The following is a 13,063-nucleotide window of genomic DNA, read 5'->3' on the forward strand; positions in this document are numbered from 1 at the left end:
TGTTCAGGTGAGTGAAATAGGGCATATGATAGAAGATGCTCATACCTGGTAGGCCTGTCAGTTACTAATGTAGCTTTACAAAAGACTAGTAAATTAAGTTTCATCATTCCTTTGAATTTGAAAGAAACATTAAGTGAGCTTAGAAGAGGCTACTTTATTTGAGTCAGTTTATGCCTTTAACAAACCTAAAACAGTCTTTGTTCTGCATGAAAATTCCTGTATTATTAGATTCCTCCCATATTGTTTTTGTAGAAAATCCACATATTTCTCCCTTTAAGATCCCCTTCTGACAGTGTGTGTCATTAGTTTTAAATACTGTTTAATACAGAAGTGAGGTTACCTTGTTTCAGATACATGTAGTTAAAGAGGACAGAAAGTATACATCATGGGCAGACTGGGACTTCCCTGACAGACCCTACATCAACCAAACATTTGGAATCAGTCGAGCAAAAACACTGATCAACAACTTGCATTTTATGATGGGAAGTGGTGGCATAATGAATGATAAAAAAGAGAAACACAGTTTTTCCCAGGTACTTGTGTATTTTGTTATTATATGCTAGTTTTTAAACTCTGATTAATTACAATTGAACCTTACACATTCGTGTTATTTCATGTTGACGTATAAATTTTGTATCAGATGTTTGACATTATTTGTTACATGATTTAAATGTGTGTTGTGAAGTTCATTATGGTCAGTATTTTCAGTTTTACTATGAAAAAATATGTATAACATATTGGTATTAATGCCTGTGTAATAATAATAATAAAGTTGCACAATATTTTACCACATAGAACATATACATATTTCTCTATATAAATCTAATAATCTGAAAATTAGCAAAAATTTTCCGTAATGGGCTGAATAAATGAAAGGTTGTAGTTATACCCCCACAATACGAAGTTGAGAGTGGGGGTATATAGGAGTGAGCTTGTGGGTCAGTCGGTCTGTTGGTTATCATGGTTTCCGGACAATGACTCATGAAAGGCTTGACAGATTTAAATAATTTTTGTTACACAGGTTAACATCATAAAATACAAGTCAAGTTCGACTTTGAGATCAGTAGGTCAAGGGTCAAGGTCACAATGACCCGGATTATTTTAACAGTTTCTGGATGATAACTTGAGAATGCTTGGGCCTAGGATCATAAATTTTGGTACACTTGTGTACCATAATAAAATACAGGTCAAGATTGACTTTGAGATCAGTAGGTCAGGCGTCAAGGTCACAATGACCCGGAACAGTTAAATGGTTTCCGGATGATAACTTGAGAACCCTTGGGCTTAGGATAATAAATTTTGGTACACAGATGTAACATCATAAAATACTTTGAGGTTAGTAGGTCAAGGGTCAAGGTCATAATGACCCGGAACAGTTACACGGTTTCCAGATGACATGAGAACCCTTGGGCCTAGGATCACGAAAGTTAATAGGGAGGTTGGTCATGAACAGCAGATTACCCCTATTGATTTTGAGGGCAAAGGTCAAGGTCACAGTGACCTGGAACAGTTAAACCGTTTTCGGATGATAACTTGAGAACTCTTGGGCCTAGGATCATGAAACTTAATAGGGAGGTTGATCATGACCAGCAGATGACCCCTTTTGATTTTAAGGTTTGACTTTGACATTGGCTTACTTCTGTGACAAGGACATATTGTGGGAGTATAAATCATCACTCCTGTGACAGCTCTAGTTTCGCTTGTTTTTCCTCATCATGCATTTTAACTTGGTTGTTGGAGTTGAAAGCAGGGATAACTAAGATCTACAGTTCCAAGCATGTTTAATTTACTACCACAACTTGGAAAGAAGATTTTGAGCTGAAGCAACCTAAGTTCTACAAATATAAAGCAGAAATATTCAATAGAGAGAAATTTGAATTTGACTAGTTAATGAAAAACACCACTTTGTGATGTTTACTGGAGTTGTTTTTAAATTTCGATATATACTTTGTTCCTATAGTGGTCTTGCTGTAACATTTTCAGACTGAAATTATAGCTGAAGTTTTTAGATTTAAGTTTCAGTAGAACACCTAGAAAACATGATACCAGGCTGATATGCACCTAATGAAAGAAAAATAGTGTTATATAAAAAAAAAATTGGATTTAAAATGAGCAGTATCCATCAATAGAATGTGTCAACTTGAACTTTATGCTAGAAAAAGTTGATCTGAATTTTTTTGTTAATTATGTGTTTGCAGGTGTATGTAGATCAGGTAGATGAACACACTGTGTCAGTGACCCGCCATAATCCAGTCACACATGAGTCAATTGTGCTGGTTGCTCGTACAGCATTTAGTGAACCAAAGGAGCCAGAAAAAGCTCCATATATTAGACCTCTGACAGTACAAGGTAAACCTGTTTTAAACTGTTCCAACAGCTCGTATCTTGAATATGATTCAAGGAAAAAAGTAGAGTATAGCAAGTAATCCAAAGTTACAAAAAATACTGATTTGGAATATCCTTGACAGGAATAAATGCTTTAATTAGAAATCATCTGTATGTAATAAATTTAAAGTTAAATAGAGAATGGAATCAGTCAAAATTTCCGCGTTGATTCTAATAAAAAATGCCGGATTGTGGATTGATCATGATGAAAACCAAATGTATCAATTACACCCAGAATAAGATGGAAAACTAATGTAAAATTTTCAGTGTTGCTGAATAACTGAATTCAAATAGTATAGAGGGGCCTCCGTGGCCAAATGGATAAGGTCACTGACTGAATCACTTGCCCCTCACCGATGCAGGTTCAAGCCTCCCTCGGGGCGTTAAATTCTTCATGTGAGGAAGCCATCAAGCAGGCTTACGGAATGTTGGTGGTTCTACCCAGGTGCCCGCTTGTGATGAAATCATGCATGGAGGGGCACCTGGAGTCTTCCTCCACCATCAAAGCTCAAAAGTCGCCATATGACCTATGATTGTGTTGTTGTGACGTTAAACCAAACAAGAAAATAACAATATAGATAATTTTAAACACAGTGCCCAGGAATTGTCAGTTGTCATAATTCTGTCTAGTAAGAACTCATTTTACATCCTCATTAGTACTTCAGAATGGCAATTTCACTAGATTAGTTTATTTTGGGGGCATTATTCAGACGTCAGAATTTGTCAACGACAAAACGTTTTGTTGATTATGTCATGTACAATTTATTAATGATTCACCAACACCATGATTAATCATTACATGACTACAGTTTACTTCATCAGTCCAGTCTGGATATCTTAAGATTAGTCCTGTGACATATGTGACAGAGAAAAATGCTATTTGAGATGTACATAGAAATATAATCCTTGTGTTAAACGTGTGACAGAGAACATGTTTTTTTAGATGTATAGAATGTTAATTCTCCTGCCACGTGTGTTATAGGAACCTACTATTTGAGATATATACAGATTATATAATCTCCTGTTTCAGGTGTGAAAGAGAACAAACTTTGTATATATATATATATATTGTAAAATCTCTTGCTACAGGTGTGATAGAGAACATTCTGTTTGAGATACAGACTTTCCACACAGAGGCTTATGAGTATACAGAAGATGAAGATTTCATTAATGGTCTGCCCGACTATTACCTCAAACTACAGGAGAATATACCCCCTAGTCTTAGCAAGATGGTCAGAGTCAATGTCACTGATGATGGAACGTGTTCTGTAATCAATTTTGAAACATTTACTCCTGGCAGTGTGATAGCTTTCAGGTGAGACATTAACTCCTGGTAGAATGATAGCTTTCAGATGAGACTTTTACTCCTGGTAGAATGATAGCATTAACTCATGGAAAAAATAGCTTTCTGATGAGAAATTTACTCCTGGTAGAGTGATAGCTTTAAGGTGAGAAATCTTTTCCTGGTAGAATGATAGCATTAGCTCTTGGTAGAATGACAGTTTTCAGGTGAGAAATTTACTCCTGGTAGTGTGTGAGCTTTCAGGTGAGACATTTACTCTGGATAGAATTATAGCATTTACCTGTGGTAGAGTGGTAGTTTTTAGTTGAGGTATTTACGAGGTAGAGTGACATTTTTACCCCTGGTAGAATAGTAGCTTTTATTTGAGACATTTGTGTTGTAGTGTGATAGCATTCAGATGAGATATTTACTTCCAGCTGTGTGATAGTTTTCGGGTAATACATTAAGTGTCTCTAGTTCTATAGTTTTCAAGTGAGGTATATGCTCACATTAGTGTTATAGCTTCTAAATGATTATTCCAAGTCCATCCTATCAGTTGAATTGCATTATAAAAGTCTCTTAAACAGAATTATTATTGAGTGTCAGGTCAGAGTCTATAAATTAAAGTAATTGTATCATTTTAGGAGTGTGTTACCTAAGCCAGCACAGCAGGCAATATTAGAGATTAGACGAGGTCTTGGACAGTTTGGCTACCTAATGAGGTCCTACAGTGGTCGTAAACTGTTTGATGAAACTGTAGACACGTCCAACTTCCGCTCGATTGTTTCTGCATTAACACTGGATGATCTGAATATAATACTGTTTCGCTGTAGAGGGGAGGAAGAGGCTGATGGGAAGGGTGTTAGTGTCTATAATATTCCAGGTTATGGAGATCTGAACTACTGTGGATTGAGAGGTTAGATGTCTGGTTATAATACTATTTCAATGATGTGAGGAGAAAGAGAGCTGATTTATTATATTCTGTAAAACATTTTATTTTTATGCCCCCAAAAGTGGGCATATTAAAATCACAGTGTAAATTCTTGTCCGGGCTGTACCTCTGCCATCCATAAAGGGATTTTGATAAACCTGACATAAATGTTCACCATAATGAGATGATGTGTCATGCACAAGACCCAGACCCCTAGCCCCAATGTCGGGGTCACAGAGGTCAAAGGATAACAGGGTCTGTTTCGTGTCCAGTTCATAACTCTGCCATTCATCAAGGGATTTTGAAGTTACTTGGCATAAATTTGCCCATTAAGGAGCTGATGTGCCGTGCGTAAGATCCAGACCCCTAGCTCCAAGGTCAAGGTCACAGAGGTTAAAGGTTAACATGGTCTGTTTCTTGTCCAGTCCATAACACTGCCATCGATGAAAGGATTTTAAAATTACTTGGCATAAATGTTCCCTATATTGAGATGACTTGTCTTTCACAAGACCCAGGCTCCAAGGTCAAGGTCACACTTAGAAGTCAAAGGTTAACAGGGTCTGTTTCTTGTCCAGTCAGTAACTCTGCCATTCATCAAGGGATTTTAAAATTACTTGGCACAAATGTTCCCTATAATGAGTTGATATGTCATGCACAAGACCCAGACCCCTAGCTCCAAGGTCAAGGTTGCCTTTTGAGAATTTTTTTTTTTTGTCGCAAAATGATTCATACCTAAACTATTCTGACATATTTTGCGCAGACAACTGTAGCGTTCTTGAGCATGCTTCGGGGGCATTTATCACCAATAGTGACATCTCTTGTTTGACCTAACCTGCTAGTTTGTTATGTCTTCCACCACACAGTGGTGTGGGAGACATATTGATTTACTCCTGTCTGTGTGTGTGTGTCTGTCTGTCTGTCTGTCTGTCTGTCACAAAGCTTGTCCGCACTTTTAAGTCGAACATTTCTTCATCAAACTTGAACCAAATGTGTTTGCCAATAAGTCCTTGGCCAAGTTCGATAACTAGCCAAATCGTCCCAGGCACTTTGGAAATATGGTCCTTGAATTACCAAAAAAACACTCAGACTTTTTGCGCATTTTTGGCACCAAAAAGACCCCTATACTACTTATTAGCAAAATCTACACCCCTGCCAAACTTACAGAACTTCATCAGGGGTCTAGCTAGGTCCAAATTTTTGGGAGAAGTCACTTCTCCCTCAAGCTGATTTAGGGAGAAGTGGGGAGACTTTAGGGAGAAGTGGGAAGACTTTTTCTACTGCAATATGATGTTGAGTGATTCGAAAGGTGGCTGTAAATTTTCTTGTTTCTTGATAAAAAACATTGATGTGATCATTCATTTTCTTAGTTAGATCATTTCCCATACAGTGGTAATCCTTTCGTTACAAAATTCTGAAAAAAAGTAGTTTTCAAAATTCAAGCCGATGCTGTAAATGTAACCTGCCGAATTTTGGTTATATCTTATATGAAGTGTTTATTATTAACACCAAGCAAAGAAGTAGAAGTGTATTTATTTTTATAGCTCTTTGCACCGAGTTATTCACCGAGGAATGTCAGTATCTCACTCGAATTATAAAACTGAAAGTAAAATGTGTAAACTAGAAATACATAAATTCAAATAAATTCATCAATGGAAGTCAATTTTACGTAGTTAATACATTACATGTCGTTCTTTTATCATATATAACAAATATTTGTGTACCATATTCCAATTAATCGCATGGTTAATCAGCAGTTTCTTTAATAAAACATTGTGTTGTTTGTTTTTTTTGCACTCGAACATGTTGACAATTAACGCGAAGTGTCAAAGACATAAACGCGGCACTGATTGGCTTAACACAATAGACTCTGGTGTACCGGATAATTTGATTCACTTTCACACTTCTCGGGAAAATCTCGCAAGTACCTGAGGTAGACGGAGCTTAAATTATGCTACCGGCGTGTGTTTGTGTATTCGACACTCATTTATGACACCGTGCAAATTGTCAACAGTCCGGGTAGCAGTAATTAGCGAGTGCAGAAATCAAAGAAAATCGGGCGACTTGCATTTCGCTTTGAGGTTAGATTTGAGCGAAGTTTAAAGTTCTAGAGCGCCTATTTCGCTCAAGTCGCCCACTCGCGAGAGCCCTGTTCATAGATCATAAATTAATTAATTACATAATGTTTTGATAAGAAGCACTGATAACAATTACAAATTATCAACTGCAGTTCATAAAAATATTTTACAATCAACAGAAACCATACCTATTGAAATGCTTAAAATAAAGTACCCATGGTTATACAATGTTCGATCTATTTTGATTAAATGCGGCCTTGTTTATATATGGACAGATCAAAATTTTCCGAATGCAAAATGGTTAAAGATGACCGTTAAACAAAAACTACAGGATTTATTCTTAAATAATTGGTATTTTTTAGTTGAAAATTCAAGCAATAGCACATTCTACAGAGTATTTAAGAAATCTTTTGGTATTGAACCTTATTTATCCAAACTAAAACCCTCTCTATTATATAATTTCATTAAATTTAGAACAAGGAATCACCGCTTACCTATTGAAACGGGAAACTGGTCAAGAATACCAATAAATGAAAGAACTTGTAACTCATGTAGAAACAGAATTGGGGATGAATTTCATTATTTATTCGAATGCGAACAGTTCTCCGATGCCAGAAGACAATTTATCAAACCATATTTTTATCGATGTCCGAATATGTTTAAATTAGAAAAATTAATGTGTACTAGCAACAAATCAGAATTTTTGAAGCTTTGTAAGTTTGTAAAGGTTATCCTACGAATTGCTAGAAATTAGAATGTAATCTTTTCTCCATATTTACAGATTATTATTTCTATTAATATGAATTGTGCATATATCATGTGTTTAATATTAATTGTTTATAACTGATATACTGTACTTTGATGTGTTTATATATGGTAGCCTCGTAATAGATCATATTGTCTATTGTAAATTCCTCATATTTGCATGTGTGTACATGTATTGAGAGAATAAACGAGATGTTCTGTTCTGTTCTGTTCTAAAAGACACTTTCTATAGAATTTGTTGATTGACATCATAAATAATGATGCAAACAACACCCTAATTGCCTTGTTTTGACAGCTGTGCACAATAAACACACTTCCAAGGGGTCAAGGTCAATTAGCATAAATTCCATAATGTTGACAAGTGATCTATGGATTTTAATGGTTGTTATGGTAACCACACCTTTTATTACACCAATCTTATGTCTCACTTTTACATAATTTGCCATAGTTGAATGATAGAATGCAAATAATAACTTGTTTTTGGGTCACCTATGTACTTTTCCATCCATCAATAGCTGTCCTAATATATATGGTCATTGTGATTTTCAGAAAATGCCACTTGAATTAAAAGTGATAATTATCAATAAATTACAATTATAACCACAATTTTTTCTGAAACTGATCTTTTATTAACAGTTTAAACTTCACAAATATGCTTTTGTGGGCTTCATTGCCAATATATTTTATTGGTATTTTGCATTTAAACTATCAGTGTAGTAGAATGCGATAAAAGGAGTATCTATGGAGTAATGCATAGATACGTTAAAAGGAGTATCTATGGAGTAATGCATAGATGCGTTAAAAGGAGTATCTATGGAGTAAAGGGTTTTAACAAAATGTGTTTGTCTATAAGTCCTCGGCCAAGTTCGATAACTAGCCAAATAGACTTAGGCACTTCGGAATTATGGCCCTTGAATTACCGAAAATCGGCCTTTTTAGCTCATCTGTTTTTTTTGTTTTTTTGGAAAAAAATGATGAGTTATTGTCATCACTTGATCGGTGTCGGCGTTGCCTGGTTAAGTTTTATGTTTAGGTCAGCTTTTCTCCTAAACTATCAAAGATATTGCTTTGAAACTTGGAACACTTGTTCACCATCAATAGCTGACCCTGTACAGCGAGATACCTAACTCCATCCTGCTTTTTGCAAGAATTATGGTCCTTTTTGGACTTAGAAAATATCAGATTTCTTGGTTAAGTTTTATGTTTAGGTCAACTTTTCTCCTAAACTATCAAAGGTATTGCTTTGAAACTTGCAACTCTTGTTCACCTTCATAAGCTGACCCTGTACATCAAAAATTGTAACTAGTGTTATTTCTAGAGCTCAAAAAGGGCAGGGTGCTGCCTAAAAGGGGCAGGGTGCTCTTTTAGACGTGATAGTTACCATAGCAGTATATAGTTGCATTTCTAGATGTCTATAGTTAATATGTATTCCATTTATCTTTATTGCACACTTAAAAGAAATATCACAGAATAAAGTGGTAAATCTTCCCAAAAGCAGTTACAATTAGTTTACAAAGGCTTTTTACTTACTTTATAGTTTAGGTTAAACCATTCAAGCCTTTCTCTTAAAAAATGTCATCAAGAATGTCAACTTATTCATATGAATATGAAATAGTGGAGGGCCTTAATGTAAGCTTAATCTTGAAACCAAGATCATGTTGTAAACAACAAAGTAAAAGGCCTGTTTCAGGTCACATTGTAAACTAATAATTATCAAAAGTCATGTTGTATTTATCAGGTCTTTCATCAATATTTCATTAACAGAAAAGTGCTATTACAGTCAGGTTAAAGTTTACTAAAACGCATATCCAAAATATACTATCCGGATACTGGTACACTTTCGGAATGTTGTCTGAAAGTAGTTTTTTCTCAGTTTACATGACCCACTAGGGTAAACCAGAGATAGTTCCTCAAATTTTGATGTTTCTCATCATAAAAAATACACCGACAGTCAGCTTTTTTGAAGGAAATATGGAAAAAATACATACAACATTAGAATAAGACTCGTGAACGGACATCCTAATCTTAATTTTACTTTCGATTGTCATTAAAATTTGTGCATTTTCTAGTTGAAATTACAGTAGACTCAAACTACTTTGAAATATACTTGTTATTATACTAAACAACGGTCTAATTTAAATTTTGACCAAAGAAATCTAGGGCACTTTTCACATGCTCGGTAATCAGCTGGCCGCTTACGAACGCCTTTTTGACATTACACAGCATCCATACTCTTTATCAATTAGTTTTAACACTTCATTGATTCTCATTACCTGTGTGCACTCGCCGTGACGTAATTTGCTGATCATAAAATCGTCGAGGCATGGCAACAGGGAAATTGGCGGGATTTAGCAGAAGATCAAAGGCAAGAGGGCACATTTTAAGGGCAGCGTGGCGGCAGTAAAAAAGGGCAGGGCAGGGCGCCCCGCTGCTTCGCTCTAGAAATAACACTATGTAACTCTATCCTGCTTTTTTCAAGAATAATGGCCCCTTTTGGACTTAGAAAATCAGATTTCTTTGTTCAGATTTCTTTGTTAAGTTTTATGTTTAGGTCAACTTTTCTCTTAAACTATCAAAGCTATTGCTTTGAAACTTGCAACACTTGTTCACCATCATTAGCTGACCCTGTACATCAAGAAACATAACTCCATTCTGCTTTTTGCAAGAATTATTGCCCCTTTTGCACTAAGAAAATCAGTTTTCTTGGATAAGTTTTATGTTTAGGTCAGCTTTTCTCCTGAACTATCAAAGCTATTGCTTTAAAACTTTCAACACTTGTTCACCATCATAAGCTGACCTTGTACATCAAGAAACATAACTCCATCCTGCTTTTTGCAAGATTTATGGTCCCTTTTGGACTTAGAAAATATCAGATTTCTTGGTTAAGTTTTATGTTTAGGTCAACTTTTTCTTTTAAACTATCAAAGCTATTGCTTTGAAACTTGCAACACTTGTTCACTATCATAAGTTGACCCTGTACATCAAGTAACATAACTCCATCCTGCTTTTTGCAATAATTATTGCCCCTTTTGGACTTAGAAAATCAGTTTTCTTGGTTGAGTATTAATGTTTAAGTCAGCTTTTGTCATAAACTATCAAAGCTATTGCTTTAAAACTTGCAACATTTTTTCACCATCATAAGCGGACGCTTTACTTCAAGAAACATTACTCTATCCTGCTTTTTGCAAGAATGATGGCCCTTTTTAGACTTAGAAAATCATGGGTAGGACAATATTTCTGTTGTCCTTCCGTCTGTTAACAATTTCTCGTTATCGCATCTCCTCAGAAACTACCTGGGGGATTTTGACCAAACTTTGTCAGAATGATGTATTGGTACCCTAGTTGTGTCCCCCTGAAAATCAGACTGGTTCAACAATTTTTAGTAAGTTATGGCCCTTTGTTTATTTCTATAATTTACATAGATTTATATAGGGAAAAACTTTGAAAATCTTCTTGTCCAAAACCACAGAGCCAAGGGCTTTGATATTTGGTATGAAGCATCATCTAGTGGTCCTCTACCAAGATGATTCAAAATATTTCCTTGGGGTCTAATATGGCCCCGCCCCGGGGGTCACATGGTTTATATAGACTTATATAGGGAAAAACTTTGAAAAACCTCTTGTTCAAAACCACAGGGCCTAGGGCTTTGATATTTTGTATATGACATCATCTAGTGGTCTTCTACTAAGATTGTTCAAATTATCCCCCCAGGGTCAAATATGGCTCCGCCCCGGGGGGTCACATGGTTTACATAGACTTACATAGGGAAAAACGTTGAAAATCTTCTTGTCCAAACCACAAAGCCTAGGGCTTTTGCATTTGTAATGTAGCATCATCTAGTGGTTCTCTACCAAGTATGTTCAAATTATCCCCCTAGGGTCAAATATGGCCCCGCCCTGGGGGGTCACATGGTTCATATAGACTTATATAGGGAAAAGATTTTAAAATCTTCTTGTCAATAACCTACAACATTCAAATTAGGACCACATGTATGGTTTTGAGTGGCAAGAGGAACCTTGACATGAGTTGACCTTGATTTTGACCTAGTGACCTACTTTCACATTTCTGTAGCTACAGCCTTCAAATTTGGACCACTTGCATAGTTTTGTGCACTGAAAAAAACTTTGACCTTGACTTTGACCTAGTGACCTACTTTCACATTTTTGAAGGTACAGGCTTCAAATTTGGACCACATGCATAGTTTTGTGTTCCGAATTGGAATTTGACCTTGATTTTGACCTAGTGACCTACTTTCACATTTCTCAAGCTACAGCCTTCAAATTTGGACCACATGCATAGTTTTGTGTACCGAAACAAACTTTGACCTTTACATTGACCTAGTGACCTACTTTCACATTTTTGAAGGTACAGGCTTCAAATTTGGAACACATGCATAGTTCTGTGTTCTGAAATAAAATTTGACCTTGATTTTGACCTAGTGACCTACTTTCACATTTCTCGAGCTACAGCCTTCAAATTTGGACCACATGCATAGTTTTGTGTACCGAAATGAACTTTGACCTTAAGATTGACCTAGTGACCTACTTTCACATTTCTGTAGCTACAGGCTTCAAATTTAGACCACATGCATAGGATTGTGTACCGAAACAAACTTTGACCTTGACATTGACCTAGTGACCTACTCCCACATTTTTGAAGGTACAGGCTTTAAATTTGGACCACATGCATAAATTTGTGTTCTGAAGTGTAATTTGACCTTGATTTTGACCTAGTGACCTACTTTCACATTTCGTCCTTGAAATTGATCTAGTGACCTACTTTCACATTTCTCAAGCTACAGCTTTCGAATTTGGACCACATGCAAAGTGTTGTGTACGGAAATGAAATTTGACCTTGAGCTAGTCAGTAAGTCTTGAAATTTGGAACACTCAAAAATGGCACATTGGTGGGCGCCAAGATCACTCTGTGATCTCTTGTTTACTCTTGTCCGCACTCTAAATCGAACATTTCTCATCCGATCTTCACCAAACTTGAAAAAATGTGTTTGTCTATAACTCCGCGACCAAGATTCATAACTAGCCAAATCGCCTTAGGCACTTCGGAATTATGGCCCTTGAAATAATCAAAATCATCGTTTTTACTCTTCAAAGGTATATTTGTAGTGAGTAAACTGTATATAAAGACTGACTTACTTTTTAGATGATTAGGCTGTTGTGGGAGACATGCGCTTTTCTCAAAAGCAGCTCTAGTTTGGCATTTACTTTGTATTGTTATACTTTTCATTTGAACTGAACTTCTCAAGTTTTTGTGAACAAAAATAGTAAAATTTTATGGTATCTTTGTGCAACTCTCTCTGTGTATGTTTCACATGTATATTTCATTTAAAGGTGTAACAACTGTGCTTGGTCAGGTGAGATCTCATAATGATCTAGGACATCCATTGTGCGGAAATCTACGTGATGGTGATTGGATGCCGTCATATATAGCTAACAGATTACTACTACATCCAGGAACTGAAAATGTGAGTTTATTTCCAAAAGGATCACTCAGGGTCACAGCTCAAGAAAACTTTATTATATCTTTTTATACGCCCAAAGGGACGTATTATGTTAAACCCCCAGTGTCCATCCGTCTGTTAGCAGTTTCATGTCCACTCTAACTGTT

General features: G+C 36.0%; 1 protein-coding gene across 3 annotated transcripts in view; it reads left to right on the forward strand.

The window, feature by feature from the left end:
* LOC123525931 (glycogen debranching enzyme-like) overlaps positions 1-13,063 on the forward strand; it is a 101,192-nt gene that overhangs the window by 67,909 nt on the left and 20,220 nt on the right. For all 3 annotated transcript variants that reach the window (XM_053537817.1, XM_053537814.1, XM_053537816.1), the window contains exons 13-17: positions 351-533; positions 2,199-2,349; positions 3,475-3,700; positions 4,312-4,583; positions 12,787-12,920. In XM_053537817.1, the coding sequence (XP_053393792.1) occupies positions 351-533; positions 2,199-2,349; positions 3,475-3,700; positions 4,312-4,583; positions 12,787-12,920 (966 nt within the window). The remainder of the gene's footprint in view (positions 1-350; positions 534-2,198; positions 2,350-3,474; positions 3,701-4,311; positions 4,584-12,786; positions 12,921-13,063) is intronic.

The sequence above is a fragment of the Mercenaria mercenaria genome, chromosome 3 (assembly GCF_021730395.1).
Source record: "Mercenaria mercenaria strain notata chromosome 3, MADL_Memer_1, whole genome shotgun sequence".
NCBI classification, from domain to species: Eukaryota; Metazoa; Mollusca; class Bivalvia; order Venerida; family Veneridae; genus Mercenaria; species Mercenaria mercenaria.